At 40.5% G+C, this 19,228-nt stretch overlaps 2 protein-coding genes across 4 annotated transcripts; one reads left to right on the plus strand and one right to left on the minus strand.

Moving 5' to 3' along the window:
* Nucleotides 1–1,377: 1,377 nt before the first annotated feature.
* On the minus strand, nt 1,378–9,616 carry LOC115981771 (putative pentatricopeptide repeat-containing protein At2g02150). 3 transcript variants are annotated; one of them, XM_031104122.1, is made up of 4 exons: nt 6,873–9,616; nt 6,473–6,616; nt 2,658–2,896; nt 1,378–1,821 (listed from the first exon to the last, which is right to left on the minus strand). In XM_031104122.1, exon 1 carries the CDS (start codon nt 9,388–9,390, stop codon nt 7,102–7,104), a length of 2,289 nt encoding a protein of 762 aa, XP_030959982.1. In that variant the 5' UTR covers nt 9,391–9,616; the 3' UTR covers nt 1,378–1,821; nt 2,658–2,896; nt 6,473–6,616; nt 6,873–7,101. The 3 variants fall into 3 exon arrangements, with proteins under 3 accessions (XP_030959982.1, XP_030959980.1, XP_030959981.1); XM_031104120.1 differs by having other exon boundaries at nt 2,658–2,921; XM_031104121.1 differs by having other exon boundaries at nt 2,658–2,921; nt 6,473–6,628.
* A 4,282-nt stretch (nt 9,617–13,898) lies between these two features.
* LOC115980905 lies at nt 13,899–15,203 on the plus strand. The gene is made up of 2 exons (XM_031103103.1): nt 13,899–14,592; nt 14,776–15,203. Exons 1-2 carry the CDS (start codon nt 13,899–13,901, stop codon nt 15,201–15,203), a joined length of 1,122 nt encoding a protein of 373 aa, XP_030958963.1.
* Nucleotides 15,204–19,228: the final 4,025 nt, after the last annotated feature.

Genomic DNA, 19,228 nt, shown 5'->3' on the forward strand with positions numbered 1-19,228 from the left:
TTTCAAATTATGTAACAAAATATCATTGTTTTAAAACTCAACATTACTAATGTCGAGTTCTGTGTATTTTGTCATTTAAATTTTTTTTGAAAATTTTGCTCATAACTCAATAGTAGGAATGTCGAGTTCCAAAATAATGGTATTTTACTAGGTAGTTTGAAAATAGTGTTGTTTGGCTACATAGTTTAAAAATTAATGCTATCTAGCTATTTTCCCCTTGAAACTTCACTTCACAAGCGTGTTAGAGCCCACTAAAATTCAATATTCTCTAAGAAACAAAAACTCATAATTCAACATTGGCTAGTCTCTAATAGATTAACAGATATATTTTTTTTTTTTTTTTTTTTATATAGAAAATTATAACAAACAAGGAAAAAAAATCACAAATTTCAAATCTTCAACAATCGCTAAACGCTATTGTCAAATCCTAATACTTTTCTCATGTGCACCATCACAATTATTGCCCAAACCTGCTACTCTTCAAAATCTAAAATAAAGAAAGAACGTATGAGCTCAACAGTTCAGCAAGAAAACAAAGCCCAGATTAGCTGGATCAAACATATATACAAGTAAAATAATTTAATTATTCATAGGATAAAACTTATAGACTGAGAAATTGTCTCAGCGCATTTAGAAACTAACATAAAATTTTTAATGAATTACAAACATCAAAATTTCATTAGACTTGAAGTTATGTACATTTCTAATCAGATTTCAATTGTATACATATTCTAATTGACCAAGAACTCCAAGATAAAATGATAATGACATAGCATATTTGTTGTCAACGAAGAGGGATAAAAGAAAGAAGATTATAGGATATCCTAGGCCAGACAAGTTCAAATAGTACAAATGGGTTCTGCACTCTGTTCTGTTGTAGGACCACAGAAACTACAAAGAATGGCCCCTGTAAAACTAAAACCCCACTGCATTTTTGTAGTCAGTATAATATGGGATTATTAACAATGCAGTGAAGCTGTGTCTAGGAATTAGTTTTGAAGGTGAAATAGAAATACACCTGGTTTAAACAAGATTTAGAGATCTAATAACTAACTAAACAACTAGCAACATCCATGCAAAAGGAATTCAATCCTAAATACACAAAACTCCCACTCTTCATCTTTACCCAAGGAATTGGCAATTTGGCATGCCATCACTCCTTCTCTCACCCTCCAACCGTATCTCCCCATTTCTAGAGTACAATAATAAACAAGAAGATATGTAATAACTTACAATTCACAGCAAAAAAATGTCTAGAACTAATAATCTTATGCACAAGGGAACACGTGTTCTTCACAATGAGATCATTTTTCCATGACTAGCGCCAAAAGGAAACTGCATTTGACATTACAAAATCAACATCTTTTTTCTAGTAACTAAAAAAAAATATCAAAATATTATTCAACAGTGGGTCACGATTTGTAAGATTGGCATACAGTTTAAAAATATATTAAATAAAGGCATAATCCAATTAAAATTCCAGCATCATGTAACATAAACAAAATCCTTTTTGAGGTGAGCTTAGCGCTTATTCATATGACTTATGAGCTTCATCCAATCATTTCTTTATTTTAAGTATCGGACAAAAAGGCCAACCATTACAGCTTGATGCACATATCTTTTGTTTATAACTTTCTAGAGTGCTGATTTGTTATGTTAGAGCTCATTGTTGCCGAAGTGGCAAAGTTTCACCAACTAAATAACTTGTTTTTTCTGTAGATGCTTGAACCTTACTGGTCATGCAAGCGGACAGCTAGATCAAGGCCATCGGCATTGCTCATATATGAAACAAATCAGGTGCTCAAACACAGCACAAATGTCCTGCAGTATGACAACATTAAAGCATTATGATGTTGATTTGCACTTTACCAAAGTATGGAACAAAAGCCTAAGCTAATATAACAAAAGCATTTTCTAACATTAAATCAAACAGCAAATGCAAAAATCTCATTAAATATAATGCAAAAACATCCTATTTTCATAAACAATGCTCCCCCCCCAATTCCCCACTCCCAAAAGGAAAGGAAAAAAAAGAAGAGGTTTTGAAAATGTCAAAAACCTCTTATTTCATAAACAATGCTTCCCCCCCCCCCCACCCCCCCCCCACACCCAAAAAAAAAAAAAAAAAACCTCAGGTTTTGTAGCTCAGTGGCATTACCCCCCTCCCCCACTTCTTGTAACAATTGAATTATCAATATAAAAAATAAAATAAAATAATCCAAAATAACCTCATATAGTATTCACTAACCTGACTGGTTATATGATAAGGAAATCAAGAAAAATAAAATAAAATTAATAACCTCAGGAGGCTAAGTGGCATATCTGAAATAAGGAGGAGGTTTGCGACATAGGTTTAGCATAATTTACCTTTTCTTTAGTAACAATACATAAATTATAGTTTTATTTTTTGTTTACCTGAATAAATAAATAATAATGCAAAAGCAAGTTTACTTATGAAAACTCTTCAAGGGTATTTGTGGTAAATACAAGTTTCTAGTAAAAAGCACCTACAATGGCAAATTATGCAGGTCCAATACCAAAGTCAGAGTAAAAGATAACAAAAAAGAAAACAAACACTGCAAACAGGGCCAAGAATCATCTCATTACTTTGTGAGTAAACCAAGGAAATACCCAAATGGGTATGTCAACTACCTCACCTGTTTGTGCTTGTGTGCATGAGCAAGGGAGTTAGGGACCAGCCTGCACTTGCAGCTTTCCAGATTTTCTATTAGAAAAATTGCCACATTACTGCCAGAGATACTGCCAGACTTAACACACAGCATGCTAGAAGAACCCAAGATACAGGAATAAATGTGGCATTGATCTTCCCTAGAGCCTCAAAGTCTTTGTTTGAGTGAATAATAAGGCACACGTGAACGCAAATGCCTCTTGGAACCTAGGTGCAAAGCACAAGCATGCCCCTGATTTAAGTAAAGTGCACAATTTTAAAAAATAATGAGGTAAATTAGAAACCAAATGTTAACAGAGAATATGACAATCAAGTTATCAAGTAATCATATAAAATTTAGACAAAGCATTTTATAAATTCTCTTGTGCATCATGATATTTATGATCAAAATGAAGTACCTGGTAGAATCAAAATATACCCAAAAGGCGAAGACCAAAAAATACATTAGAATGTTAAGAGTGACTTCTATGCTTAATGTAAGCAATGCAATCATCTTCACTAAGCATAAAACCATCATCATTGTCATCACAAAATTTGTAACTCACATCATCTACTTCATCTATATGCCCCTCTAGTGAGCCCCCTCTTGACCACATGTTGAATATATCTTCTTCAACTCCAGCAGTTCTAATAACATTACCCCATATCAAGCAATCATCATCAAACACAAGAACATCTTCAGCACATTCATTAGGTTCTTCTTCTTCTAGTATTCAAATAAACCAATCATTTCTATCATCTGTATCTTTCATAAAATTGAACCATGTGGTCCCTTTGATTCTACACCCCCCCCCCCCCTCTAGAATTTATGAGGGGTAGGCTAATGTATAGTGTATCACCATAAAATTGGGATTTGTATAACTAATCAAGGGATTACATCAATAGTATAAAGAGAAATAAGTCAATTATCTTTTCCCAAAAAAAAGGTGCAAAAAAACATGTTTACGTTTACACCAACTAAAAAAGTGCACCAAAAATACACTTTGCTTTAGGTCTAAAAAGCAATTAACCCTTGGTGCTTTGCACTATAAGCATGCTTTAAAAAACAAAAATATCAAGCACATTTTTCCCTTTAAAAAAATGAGCAAAGATTTTTTATTTTCTTTTTATTCTTAAAAAGCTTCTTTATTTGCTTAACCAAACTGAAGTGGTAAGTGCAAAAAAAATATTTATTTTAATTTAGTTCTATTTATTATTAGAAGTCAATTGTAATGGATATGGTTGGTTAGGAGTTTAAGCAGACCGCTTGTAGATTGGGTGATGTTAGATGTGGTAAGAACAGCAGAAGTTGTGGTGATACTTTGGGATAAAAGATTGGTAGAGAAGGTATATGTTCAGGAAGAGGTTTACTCACTACTCAGTTTCCTGTTTGTTCAAGAATGTAAAGGATGGATTTCAGTGGATTTTTTTGGGAGTTTATGGCCTAAATGAAAATAAGTTGAGGAATGGGTTGTAAACAGAACTAACAGGGGTGTTTGAGAGCTGGAATAAGGCGTGGTGTGTGGCATAAGATTTTAATGTGGTGTGATTCCCAAGTGAGAGGTTACATTGTGATTAGATATCTCATGCAATAATCAAGTTTTCAGATTTCATTAGCGATTTGAATTTAGTGGATTTGCCATTGGAAGGGGGTTAGTTCACTTGGTCAAATGCCCATGCTCCACAGTCTATGTCTAGATTAGATAGATTCTCAGTAAAAATGAAATGGGAGGAATATTTCCAAAAATGGTTAGAGATAGTTGAATTATCAAGATGGAAAGGGTTCCCTTCAAATTTAAGAATATCTGACTTAAGCAGTATGGGTTCAAGAAGAGAGTGACAGTTTGGCAGGAAGGATATATATTTGAAGGAAGACCTAGCTTTATCAATGCAAGTAAGTTAAAAGATCTTAAGGAGGATTTGAAGGAGTGGAACAAAATGGAATTTAGAGATGCGGGGATAAGATAGAGGAACCTCTTGGACAAAATTACAAGGTTAAATAGGAAGGAGTAGATGGATATCAGCTAAAGAGAGTATACAAAGCGAAAAGTTAAAAGCTGTGTTGGGTCATGCTGCACAAATGGAGGTCTCTTGGCATCAGAAATCCTGTGTATTGTGGTTGCAAGAAGGGGACAATAACAATAAATTTTTTAATGGATAGCAAACTCTCATAGGAGAACAATATAATTGGTGAGTTAGAGGTGGATGGAGTGAATGTGACGAAGGAGGAAGATATCTGGGCTGCTATAGTATGGTTTTATGAATCATTGTATAAAAATGCTGAGTGGATGCCACATTTGGATGGTTTGCATTTTCCTTCTATTGATGAAACTGATAGAGGGTGGTTGGGAAGGGAGTTTGATAGAGAGGATTTTTTGGAGGTGACAAGGCACCAAGGCCTGATGAGTTTACTATGGCTTTTTTCCAACAGTGTTGGGGATATTGTGGAGGAAGATGTTTTAGCATTTTTCAATGAGGGTATTTTCTTATAGTAGTTTTAGGAAGTCTATAAATGCTTCATTTATTTCCTTGATACCGCAAGAGGTTGGGGCACAAAGCTTGAAAGATTTCAGGACCATTAGTTTATTGGGCGGCTTGTATAAAATACTAGCAAAAGTATTGGCTAACAGACTTGTAACATTTGCAATGCTGATTCCGCGAATTAATTTTCTAATTCCAGATGAATTTATTGATGAGGTGGAATACAATGCTTCTTTGTTCTCAATGCTACCAAAGGTAATTCTAGAAGAATTTTAAATTCTTATCCTTCAACACTTCAAAACTTGAGGTCAAGCTTTCTCTAGTTAAGGAAGTATGATGCTGGAGGCACAAAAAATATTTATTTTAATTTAGTTAAAATCAATTCGTTTTTGCATTGGTCAATTGTATTTTATTTTAGGTCTTGGAAGTTTAGCAGATTATTAGTGTTTTATTAATTTCCTAGAGTCAAGGCTATTTTTGTAATTCAATAATTGAGATTTTCCAAGTCAGTTGGAATTAGGGTTTCCCAAATCAACTAGAATTAAGTTTAGTAGTCTAGATAAGTATAATATTGTACTCCTATGGTGACAGTTAATAGTTCAATCAATTGAATAAATTTCTCCTGTAACTTTTCCAATTGTATAGTTCTAATCCCAACCAACCCTACATGCTAACTGCTATAGATTTTCATCTCTTGCTTGATGCTACCTCTAAACAAGCCAAGATGCCAACTCTTAGGTTGCCTGTCCTTATTTTCATACTGCATTGTTGTGATTTTTGTTGGATCCCAAACCTTGCCTTTCTCCCCTTAAAATTTTTGCTCTTGCTTTTAAAAGCAAAACTAGTACTTTTACCATGCTAACCGACAGTACATAAATTTTTTACATCTGCATGTTTATTAAGAATAAAAAGTATCCTGGAAGATGGGTAATGCCCAGATTATCCCTTCCCCCCACCCACTTCACCCAACAAAAAAAAGGCAATGCCCTGAATAGCACTTTTTAAGATGATATAAAATAAGAAAAAAAAAAAAAAGAGTTATAAATGTCAATAATTTTAACAAGAGCTGTCAAGATGACCTTAAGCAGCCAAAAAAGCCATCCTTCAGGCTACAACACATTTCAAATAAATGATAGGAACAAAATCATGATATGGATAAAGGCAAATGAGATAGAAATTTGATCTAATTTATTTTCTATACAGAATAGCTTCTTGAGGTAGATGCTACAGCATATATGATAAAATTGCTCGTTGATCATTGTAGATAAACAACAGCGTGAATAACATAAAATGTAGTAGGATTTCGGTAGAGCAGTGATGTACCTTGCTTCTCCTAGCAAACAAAGCAACGTCCAATTCAACTGAACTTGTTTGTTGGATACATACAAATGCCTTCACTTGATTGATTCCACACAAATTACTTAGTTGAGCCCAGACATAACATCCTTCCGGCACAGGAACCACCCACTGCCACATATTCTATGAAAGTAAGTCCAGGAAATTTTATTTTTTATAAGTAGTAAGTCCAGGAGATATTCTCTTTTAAGGTTTAAAAAAATGCAGGAAGGATTAATGGCTACTAAATTTGGTTAATCTGTATTTATAAACTAATGCTGACTATAATTTATAGTTGTATCATATGCTTCTAATTACTCCTTTCTTTCTTTTCTTTTTTTCCTTGTTTTTTTTACCCTGTAATGATGGGAACAAGCTAATCACTCACCTTGACAGAAAATTAAAGGTTGATTTCTCTGATGATGGTCACTTGAGAACTTTAAATCAAAACCCATTCTGTGGCAGAATTTGCATGGCAAGACCAGAAAGAACTTTAAATATGATAAACAATAAGTATCAGGAAGAGTCTATTTCATCAAGAACCCACAATTTTGCAAACATCATGCCATCTAGTCAGAAACCAGTGAGGAACTTTGTATTCTTGAGTCCTCTCAAGTTCATAAATTAGGAACCTCAAGATCACCACTGCCAGTAAGTAGACCCCTATTCACCATTTCATTTTGCAAATCAATAGCTTCATCCATATTCCCTAGCTCATAATACTTCCGCAATAGACATATACACAGAATCTCATCAGGAATGATACCCTTCCCTATCATCTCATCAAGAAACTTTCTTGCTTGTTGCACCTGACCACATTGGGATAATCCCCAAATCAAGGAAGTATAGGCAGGCAGATCAAACTCCAGACCCAAATCAATCATTCTGTCTCGCAAACTCAAAGCTTCCTGGACATTGCCATGCTTTAAGTTCCCATCAATTAAAGCGGTGTAAACATTTTTATCAGGAATCATACCCTTGTCCGACATGTCATCAAACAGCTTCTTGGCTGCTTGGATGCTATTATTTTTACAAAGACCATCAATTAGAGCTGTATAAACTGCAACATTAGGCTGAATACCAATGTCAGTCATGTTGCCAAAATACTTAAGTGCCTCTTCAACCATACCCTTTTTGCACAAACCATCAATTAGTGCACAATAAGTAACAACATTGATCTCAATATTTAAGTCTTGCATTTCTTGTAGCAGATTGAGTGCCTCTGTGGTTTTTCCTGCCTTGAAATAAGCATCCATAAGTGTTGTGCATATAAAATGATTTGTACTTAGACCAAAGCCCTTCATTTCACCTATCACAAGCTCACATTCTTCAAGCTTATTTTGGCTGCACAGACACCAAATAATTGTCCCATACAGCAGGATATCGGGCTTGATGCATTTCTCCTTCATTTCTTTCAAAATATGCATGGCACTCTCCATTTTCTGAGCCTTAATATACCCATGAAAAAGGGCAGTATAAGTTTTCTGGTTAGGAATTACTCCAGCCTTCAGCATTGCCCTAAAAACTTCTTCTGCTTCCTTTATCCTCCCATCTTCACAAAGTCCATCCAGTAAAGCAGTGTAGGTGATAATGTTCAAGATAACTCCAGCCTGCAACATCTCATTAGCCAGCTTCAATGCATCATTTAGATTATGTAATTTACAATTTGCATCAATCAGAGAAGTGTAAGTAAATTCATTGGGTAAAAGACCAACTCGTCTCATGTCCACAAAAAATTTAATTGCCTCTTGCATCATCCCTTCCTTACAGAAAGCATCTATTAATGTGCTATAGGTTACAACATTCGGTTTCAATCCATTGATCTTCATCTCATGAAGAAACTCAAAAGCCTGAGGCATTCTATCAAATTTACAAAAACTATTAATTAGAGCATTATATGTTATCACATCAGGTTCACAACCCACATCCTTCATTTCTTCAAATATACAAACCGATTCATCTAACAACCCAACCTTTCCATGCCCATCAATAAGAGAATTATATGTGACACTATCCAGCACAAGGCCCATCTGTTTCATTTGTTGAAACAAGCTTCTAGCTGCCCCCAAATCTCCTTCTTTGCACATATAATCTATCATTATATTATATGTGAAAATTGAAGGCTTAATCCCAGCCCCAATCATTTCCTTAAAAAACTTCCTTGACAATTCCCCCTTCCCTGACTTTGAAAACCCGTGCAAAAGTGCATTACAAGACCGTGTTTTCGGCAAAACCCTATAGTTCCTCATCCTTAAAAAACACTCACTCGCTTCCTCAAGCATTCCCACCTCAACCAAAACACTAAACAAAGCATCAAACACTCCGTACCCCGGAACACAAACATTCCTCGTCGACCACAACACATCAAAAACATCACAACCGGGCAAAACCCACCTCAACAAAACCAACTCTCTCATAATCTCATGTGCATCAGAGTACATTCTTTTATAAAACAATATATGAATCAAGACACAATACGACTCTGTGGTGTGGCGAAACCCAATTCGGGTTCCAGCCCATTTGAAGAACCTATAAGCTAACTTAGGATCCCCCTTCAATTCCACCAAAACCTTAGACACCCAAATGGGCGCCAAAGCTGAATCAAACAAATTAAGAATCCTATTATTATCATCCCACTGCTCTTGTTGAATAATAGTACGAACTAATTCTTTATTTATATCATCAAAAAAATAGCTGGGGTTTGATTTTGTGGCAAAAGGGTATCTGATTATGCAAAGAAAAGTAGTGAACCAAATCCAAGGGCAAGCAGTCAGAGAACCATGAGATGATGAAACAGTGAAAGGGCTTACTCGGTGAGAGGCTCTGCGACCAACGTGGAAGAGAGTGCGCAGAAAGAGTAGCATCTTTGATAGGAGAAAACCAATAACACCTTCAATGAGATTCATTGTTTTGGGTTTTGGATGTACCAGAACAATGGGTGTTCATAGCTTTTTGTTTTCTTTTTGGGTTTTGGGTTTTGATGGAAAAATGGAAATGGTGGTGGTTTAGGTTAGGGTTTATGAGCAACTAAAGTATAGTGCGTTGAGGTTTTTTTTTTCTTTTTTTCTTTTTAAGCAAAAGGGCGTTGAGGTTTTTGGTTTGGGTTTTTGAGCTATCAGATTCAAAATACAGCAAGCATTTGCATTACATTACAGTCCATCAAACCTCAAAGTTTTTAAGTACTCTCACTGACTTACATTTGTTTCGGTTATGAGGAAAACTTGACAATGGGCCATATCTCCGAGCCCGATTGAGCCAATAGGTTCTTTTTAGTTTATGTTGGGACTTTGGAGTTTGGAGTGAAAAAAACAAAAACAAAAAAAAGATATTTGGTACATACACTTAAAAACTGAAAATATATATTTGAAAATATGTGTAATTTTCCATTTCGGGGAAGAAAAACTTAAATCATGTCTTCAACCAATTTATTCAATTCAAGTTTTCCATGCGAAGAATTGAGTCTCTATGCCGAGAACCATCCAAAATAAGAAATCCTAAACCCACTTTACAAATAAGTTGTGAGCCCAAGTGGGGTTAGGCCTAATAGCCTCATTTTAGGCGCCCACAATTGGCGCCATTTGTGGGAATCTTCTACAAAGTTGTGGTTCGATTGAGACTCACGCACGGGAAAATGTCTGAAGGACGTTCGGGAGGCCATGCTGAAAGTGGATTTGTGGGGTCTTCTCGAGAATCCACATGGCGGGAGAGAAGACAAAAAAGACATGAGGATAGGGAGCGCGAGCGAGAAGAGGAACAGTCTGGCCTCGGGGAGGGGTCATATCAAACTCACCAAACAATGTCAGGTGCCTCGGGGCACGGACAATTTGACAAGAGAGATCAGGAGCTGGAGCGGTTGCGCAGACTGGTGAGAGATTTGGAATTTGAGGCAAGAGGTAGGCGCCAGAGAAAGGACCGAGATGATCGAGAAATGAGGGATTGTAGTGTGGGAAATCGATGTGAGGAGGGATCCAGCTAGTCCGGTTCCAGTCCACGTCGGGATCGTTCCTTTTCCCAAGAATCACGTCGACGCAGGAACGATTCCCATTATCAAGAGTCGCGTCGACGCCGGGACTGTTCACGTTCACGCGGTTATGTCGACCGAGGTTCGGATTCCCCAGAGGAGCAACAACCCTACAACGCTGCTATGGATGCTATGAGCCACGCCTTACGAAGAGCCGCTCGGTCGCCATTCTCAAACAACATTGAACGGGCCCTGATGCCAAGCAGATTTACACGACCACCATTTAACTCCTACGATGGGAAAACGGACCAGTTAAAGCATGTCAGTCATTTTATCCATATGATGTCTTTGCGCACACACAACGATGCGCTGATGTGTAAGGTGTTTCCCTCAAGCCTCGGGCTCACGGCATTAAGATGGTTTAATGGGTTGCGAAAAGGTTCCATTCACAGTTTTGCCAAGCTGATCTAGGAATTCGATGCTCGGTTTGTGACATGTAGCTGGATGCCATAACCGGTTGACGCGTTACTATCCATGAAGATGAGGGTCGACGAAACCCTTCGAAGTTATGCCAGTCGGTATTGGGAGCTTTATAATGAAATTGGTGAGGGCAATGAGAAGATTGCAATAAGCACTTTCAGGATGGGGCTGCCTGAGGATTCTGAATTGCGGGAGTCGTTGACAAAAAGGCCTCTCGAGGATATGAGGCAACTCATGAGGCGTATTGAGGAGTATAAATGCTTCAAGGATGATTGGCTGTAGAGTAAAGGTAAGGCCCCGTTACTAAATTGTTCCTGGCAGGGCATTTTTCCCTCGATACCACGAAAGGATTTGAGGATGCAAGAACTGGAAGCACAAATGGGGGGGTGAACGTGGAATTCAAGGAGCCAGTACACAAGATCGTAGACCAGATTAAGAACGAACCGTTCTTCAGGTGGCCAAACAAGATGGGGGGCGACTCATCTTAGAGGAACCAAAACTTGTATTGTACATACCACAAGGATAAGGACACACCACCGAGCAATGCCGGGTATTAAAAGATCATCTAGGGCAGTTGGTGAAGGCCGGATATTTGAAAGAGTTCGTAATAGATTCCGGAAACCGAGGTGCTGGTCATGGTGCTCAGCAAAAAAGGAACCCTTTCCCACCGCTATTAGGGGTGATTGAGGTCATCCATGTGCCCCAAGGGGTATTACTATAACCAAAAGAGGGGTGATGACAGTGGCACCCATGGAAAATTTCTCAAGAGAACAACTTCCCGAGACGAAAATAAAAATTGGTCGGGGGCCCATCACTTTTGACGAGGAGGATCTTGTGGGAATGATTCAACCGCACGATGATGCATTGGTAGTGACGGCACGGATAAGTGGCTTCTTAGTGAAAAGGGTGATGGTAGACCAAGGAAGCGGGGTCGACGTAATGTACCCGGACCTATTCGCAGGGCTCGGATTAAAGAATCAGGACTTGACGAAGTATGATACGCCGTTGGTCTCGTTTGATGGAAGGGTGGTGATTCCTGAGGGTCAAATTTCCTTTCTCGTAAATATGGAAGGTAAGGAGGTGATGGTGACCTTCATAGTAGTCAGTTCATTCTCCCCATACACAGCGATCCTGGGAAGGCCATGGATTCACACAATGTGGGCTGTTCCATCCACCTTGCACGTTAAGGTTAAATTTCCTACAGAACACGGCGTTGCCGTAGTATAGGGAAGCTAGCAAGTGGCTAGGCAATGCCTAGTTGCCGCAGTTAGTTGGAAGGGCAAGCAGGTTGCACAGAAGGAAACCACCGAGGAGAAATCATTATAGCAATTACAGGAGCCCCGAGAAGAAATGGGGACTAGTTGTGCCGAGAAACTGATGAAGGTTAAAATATTACTGGATACTGACAGGTATTTTCAAATAGGAACGACCATGAAGGACCAAGATAAGGTAGAAATGTTGTTATTCCTTATGCAGAACGTGGATGTGTTTGCATGGAGCCTGTACGAGGTGCCCGGGGTGGACCCCGAGTTCATTATCCATAAGCTTAACGTGGACCCATCATTCCCTCCTAAGAAGCAGAAGCTAAGGAGAGCAGCCAAGGAGCATGTTGACGCGGTAAAGTCGGAGGTTCAAGGGCTGAAGGAAGTTGAGGTGATAAGGGAGATCTTCTTCCCGAAATGGCTAGCAAATACCGTGGTAGTGAAGAAAAAGAATGGCAAGTTGAGGGTTTGCGTAGATTTCACGGATTTAAACTGGGCATGCCCAAAAGACCCATTCCCTATGCCGAAGATCGATCAATTGGTAGATGCCACGTACGGACACCCAAGGATGAGCTTCTTGGACACCTTTCAGAGGTATCATCAGATTGCCTTGGTGCCCGAGGACCGAAAAAAGACAGCATTCATTTCCCCGGATGCCAACTATCATTATAATGCGTTGCCATTTGGATTAAAAAATGCCGGGGCCACGTACCAACAGATGATGACGAGGATGTTCCGAGATAAAATAAGGTGTACGGTTGAAGTATACATCGACGACATGGTAGTGAAAAGTAAACAAGAAGTACCGCATGTAGAAGATCTTCAGGGAGTGTTTGAGGTACTTCGGCAACACAAGTTGTGCCTGAATGCTGAAAAGTGCGCTTTTGGTGTGGGGGCTGGTAAGTTCCTGGGGTATTTGATCACTAATCGGGGAATAGAGGCCAAGCCCAATCAGATCGAAGCCATGAATCACCTCAAGCTGCCAAGTAATCCGAAGGAAGTGCAAGTATTGACCGGGATGTTAGCTGCACTTAACCGGTTAATCTCCAAATTCGCTGATCGCTGCCGACCATTCTATCAACTTCTGAAGAAGTGGAAAGGATTTCAGTGGAATGAGGAGTGTGATAGAGCCTTTCTAGATTTGAAGGATTATTTTATGTAAGCGCCCATGTTAACGGCCTCGAAGTCCGGGGAGGATTTATTCATGTACCTCTCAGTGTCCAATCCTACCGTGAGTGCCGTACTGCTAAGGGATCAAGGAGTACAGCAACCAATGTATTACATTAACAAAACCTTGGTTGATGTTGAGACAAGATACCTACCCTTATAGAAGCTGGTGTTAGCCCTAGTGCACGCTACGATTATTAGAGGCTTTAAACCCCAATCTAAAAGAATGCTCCAGCCGTATTCCTTTCGGAGTAATTATGACAATTCCGGCACCAGCCCCCATGGCACTCGAAGCACCATCCACAAACACTCTCCATGGGCGATTCTTTACATGACAAACCATCTTCCTGTCGTTTTTTAGAGAAAACTCCACAACGAAATCAGCAAGGACCTGGCCCTTCACCGAGCTTCACAGCCTATATCATATGTCAAAGGAACCTAACCGGGTCCCCTATTTAGCTATTCAATCCGTGAAGTCTGATCTCTTCAATAATGACTGCAAAGGATACTCGATCAGGATAAATACAGTATGAGCCTGAAAATAATGCGGCAGCTTCCTCAAGCCGAGTACAAGGCCTTTCTTGCTGGATTGAGGACCGTTTTAGGCATGGGCGCCTGGGACGTAGAGATTTACTCAAATTCTCAGCTGGTTGTTAATCAAGTCCAGGGCAGCTTTGAGGCTCAGGATTCTCTGATGAAAGCATACTTGCAGGCGGTAAAGCAAATCATGAACAAGTTTTGTACGATGAAGGTAGCCCAAGTGGGCCGGGCACAAAACAGAAACACTGACTCCCTAGCTACGTTAGCGTTGTCAATGACGGAAGAGGTGCCTCAGCTAATCAAAGTGGAGCTTATAAGGGAGCCAAGTATTAGTATCGCAGATAACGTTAGTACAACTGGGGTCGATGTTGCCATGATTTCAGCAACCAGGCCATGTTGGATGGACCCGATCATTGACTTCTTAGCCGAAGATCGAGTTCCAGACAATGAAAAAGAGGCTAATAAGATTCGTCGAGTGGTTGCTCGGTATTGGTTATCAGCAGATCGCAAGTTATATCAGAGGTCTTTTGGGGGACTGTACCTCTCATGCTTGCACCCCGAGAAAGTAAATGAGCTTTTGTTCGAGTTGCATAATGCAGTGTGTGGCAGTCATGTAAGGGGGCGCTCATTAGCACACCGAGCAATGACTCAGGGATTTTGGTGGCCGCAGATGCAAAAAGATGCCGCTGAATATGTGCGTAAATGTGAACAATGCCAAAAGCATGCTCCCCTGATCCCTCAGCTAGCAGTTCATTTGAATCCCGTCAGCAACCCATGGCCATTCGTACAATAGGGGCTAGATATTCTCGGCCCATTTCCTCGAGCAACTAGCAATCGTTAGTTCGTGTTAGTAGCAGTTGATTACTTCACAAAATGGGCAGAAGCCAAGGCTTTAGCTAATATCCGAGATGTAGACGTCAAGAAGTTTGTGTGGAAAAACATAGTTACGAGATTTGGGGTACCGGACTCACTGATATCAGATAACATATTTCAATTTGACAATAAAGCTTTTCGCGCTTTTTGTAGTGATCTTGGCATCAAAAATAGGTATTCCACTCCAACGTATCCGCAGAGCAATGGCCAAGCTGAAGCTACCAACAAGGCAATCGTCAACGGGTTGAAGAAAAGATTGGACGGTGCAAAGGGAATGTGGGCAGAAGAGCTACCTAACGTTTTGTGGGCTTACCGAACAACTCCCAGGAGGTCCACAGGGGAGACTCCGTTCTCCTTAACATACGGGGCAGAAGCCATGATGCCAGCCGAGGTGAACTTATGCAATGCACGAGTCACAGGATTTGACCCTGCCTAAAACAATGAGCTAATGGTAGAACGTTTGGATTGGTTGGAAGAGTGCTGAGAAGCGGCAATTATACGACTAGCGGAGTACTAGCAAAAACTTGTCCGACGTTACAACCGAGATGTAAAGACTAGGGAATTTAGTGCTGGAGACTTGGTGCTAAGGAAAGCCGTGGGGAATATGTGAGATACAAATGCCGAGAAGTTAGCCCAAGCTTGGGAAGGACCGTACGGAGTTACTGCCATCGCGGGCGCGGGAGCGTACTATTTAGAAGACCTTGACGAAAGGCCACTTCCCCGGCCGTGGAATATCCATAATCTTAAGTGGTTTTATCACTGACTATCCGTGCACGAAAGTGTAAATCCAAATATGTACATTTCATTAGCTAATATGATGATGATGTTTCTCATTGCAGTTGTATTCGATTTTATTATTACTTATTTGGTATTGCCAGCTAACAAATATAGAGAAAGCTAAAAAGACTAGGGCAGCTTATCTAAAGGACAAAAACCTGCTTCCCGATTCGATTATTATCGCCGAGCAGGTGAAAACCTTATACTGAAAAATATCCTAAGGACAGAAACTTCCTTCCTGATTCGATTATTATCGCCGAGTAAGTGGAAACCTTATACTGAAAAATATATCCTGAGGATAGAAACTTGCTTCCGGTTCGATTATTATTGTCGAGCAAGTGGAAACCTTATACTGAAAAATATATCCTAAGGACAGAAACTTGCTTCCCAGTTCGATTATTATCGTCGAGCAGGTGGAAACCTTATACTGAAAAATATATCTAAGGACAGAAACTTGCTTCCCAGTTCGATTATTATCGCCGAGCAGGTGGAAACCTTATACTGAAAAATATCCTAAAGACAGAAACCTGCTTCCCAGTTCAATTATTATCGCCAAGCAGGTGGAAACCTTATACTGAAAAAAATATCTTAAGGACAGAAACTTGCTTCCCGGTTCGATTATTATCGCCGAACAAGTGGAAACCTTATACTGAAAAATATCCTAAGGACAGAAACCTGCTTCCCAATTCAATTATTATAGCCGAGCAGGTGGAAACCTTATACTGAAAAATATCTTAAGGACAGAAACCTGCTTCCCGGTTTGATTATTATCGCCGAGCAAGAGGAAACCTTATACTAAAAAATATCCTAAGGACAGAAACCTGCTTCCCGATTCAATTATTATCACCGAGCAAGAGGAAACCTTATACTGAAAAATATCCTAAGGACAGAAACCTACTTCCCAGTTCGATTATTATCACCGAACAAGTGGAAAGAAACCTTATACTAAAAAATCTCCTAAGGACAGAAACCTGCTTCCCGGGCAGGTGGAAGCCTACCATACATCTTCTCGAGAGAGAAAGTATATACTGAGCGGGATTTCCAGTGGCTGAGGGCTTAACTTATTCTACCCTTCAAACCAGCCCCGGCCATCTAGCCTTCCCGGAAGCGATCCCCAAAACACAATCATTAGAGAGATATACATGCACGGAAAATAGAAGAACATGACGAAGAAAACAACGCAGTAATTAAGCATTCATGAGCATGATTAAAGCAAATGTTCGGCAAATAAACCTTATTCCATCAAAGTCAGCACAAAAATGAAACCAACGTCTCATCATTAAAACCCGATGACTGTATATGAGTTCAACCCGGTAAAGAAAATAATTGTTCAGTCACCACAACCCAGTGACGTAGGTGAATTAATTGAAATGGATAAAATATGCAGGGACGAGAAAAGTAAGTGTAAGCGGTAAGGGTCCGATCCGGTAGTTAGGTTGTTAGGTCTACAGGTTATGTCTGGGCGGCAGTCTTAGTCAGCTACTAGTCTGCTGTGGACTGAAGAATGTCCTCGCTGGGCTGATCACCGGCACGAGGGATACTGGTGGCTTCTATATCATCCAACTCTACATGAGAGTCTATTTGCTCCACTAACTCCCTCATGCTTGCCGTCTCTTCTTTGTCAATGGTCGCCGGGGGGTTTTGCATGGCTGGAATAGGGCTCGGGAAGGGTATCTGGCTAGGATCCCTAAAAGCAGACTCTTCAGGGACCCCCCAGGATTGCAGAGCAGCCAACCAACCGCCCTCAAAACCCAAGCCTCCGAGCCTCATTCACAACCGGCTCCACGGAATTCTCAGCATTTGCAAATCCTTTATTATACCACTTGTCTTCACAAGCCTCCAAAGCCGCTCTCAGGTCGGCAAGTTCCTCGGCTTGAGTGGTATTCAGATTACTGCCTCGGCTAGCTTTAAATCGACTTCATTTTGCTTTGCCACGAGTTCCACAGACCTCTTCTTCGCCAGTGCCTTAACCTTTTCTGCGGCAGCAGCTCTCTTCTCGGCAGTATCAGTAGCTTTTATCTTGTCCTTTGCTATCTTAACAACTGCCTCCCTAGCAGCCTTCTCCCGGTCAGCATCCTCGAAAAGCTCCTTTAGCCGCCCATTGAGGATATGGGCCAGTTGAGCAGCCTAATGAAGCAGCAGTAATCAGTACGACAATAAAAGAATACATATAAGGGTTAGTAAGAAATCAGTAAACGAAAGATTACTGCAATAGTATGCCACTGCAGCCTCCTTCCCATAGACTCCTCCGTCCCCTCCTCAAAAGCGTGCACGTCCTCAAGCAAAAGAAGGTCGTGCACTAAGCTTTGGGCAACACAACCCCCTTCACCTTTCTCCCATACTCGTACACTAGCATTCACGGGGAGCGGCTCACCGTCCAACTGAAATGTGGGCTGCCATGCTTGTGCTGCTTGGGAGGAGGACGCCGCGCTCGCCCCGACCTGAGTCTGTGGCTCCTGAATGACAATACCCCTAGATGGCTGGAGGGGAGTCCTAGTTACAACATCGCCTAGACCGGTAGAGGTCTGCTCGGCAATACATTGCCTCTTTTGGGTTCGTTCAGTGGGGGGAGGAGGTGGGGGCAGAGGCGTCTGACCTCGACCCTGAGGTGGTTGCTGCTGTACGGTCTGCCTTGCCCTGGGCACAAAACGATCAATGGTCATGGTCTTTTGGGTCACCATGTCTTCACCACGGTCAAACTCGGTGTCAAAGAAGTTAGTAAACTCTACAGCTACTTGCTCGGTTCCCTGAGCGGGAGTCTTGGGTTCAACGGGTTGGGCGGGCTCTTCTTGAACAAGATACTCGTTCTCAACAAGCGCGTGAGCAAGTTCTTGTAGGTGTCGGGACACGCGTTCTGCCAATTTATCCTGCAAAGGCACAAGCTCATCCGAACAAGTGTATCACCGACCAAGTTCCCAAACTTCTCCTACTGTAAACTTTAGGGGAAGAAAATTTGCGTGCTGAACATCAATGTAGGATAGGAGGGGACTGTCTACCAAAAGCGCTTGCCTGAAAGGTTGCCAGGTAGAGTACACGGGTTCGACACTGAGGATTAGATAGGACGCTTAGAGCTGCCCGTCCCAATGAATAAATATCTCGGACCTGAGTACAAAATTCAGATCCCTAACGTGGACTACCCTGAGATCCGGGGTAAACACTTTGCAATCTACAAAAAATATATATAATAATAAAATAAAATATGGTGTCAGTATTCAAAAAAATAGAACAACCATAACTGGAAAGACAAATAAGTTAGGGATCGGCACAAACCCACTTCACGCCATGAGAGGGGGCAAGGGATTTCACCGACAAACCAATTGCCGCACACCCAGACAAACTCCCCTGCTGAATTCCTATTAGAGTTAGGTAGGCATGATATTAATCGTACATTCATATCTTTAACCTTTAAGTAATAGTTCTTGTTCCCACACATACTGTACATGTGGTTTATATTATGGTCGTCTAATTACAAACCAAATGTTTGGTTTAACCTACTGTCATAACTAACTACCCAGAAAAAATTGGGGGGAAGTTGGTCGGGGCACAGCCCATAGTACCTAAGTGTATTAAGTAAGAGAGGGTCCACGGGAAACCTAATCCCACCCGCTAGAATCACCATTAAGGGAAAGAAAGCAGTATTTTCCCCTCTGTGGAGAGAAATTTCACTCTCATGGCAATATGCCA

Source organism: Quercus lobata, chromosome 3, assembly GCF_001633185.2.
Source record: "Quercus lobata isolate SW786 chromosome 3, ValleyOak3.0 Primary Assembly, whole genome shotgun sequence".
Lineage (NCBI taxonomy): Eukaryota > Viridiplantae > Streptophyta > Magnoliopsida > Fagales > Fagaceae > Quercus > Quercus lobata.

Excerpts from the sequence above, each read along its gene's own strand:
- LOC115981771 (XM_031104122.1), bottom strand. The coding sequence starts at position 9,390 with ATGAATCTCATTGAAGGTGTTATTGGTTTTCTCCTATCAAAGATGCTA.
- LOC115980905 (XM_031103103.1), top strand. The coding sequence starts at position 13,899 with ATGCGGCAGCTTCCTCAAGCCGAGTACAAGGCCTTTCTTGCTGGATTG. Across the intron at positions 14,593-14,775 it reads AGATGCCGCTGAATATGTGC|AAGCCAAGGCTTTAGCTAAT; the intron begins GTAAATGTGAAC and ends CAAAATGGGCAG.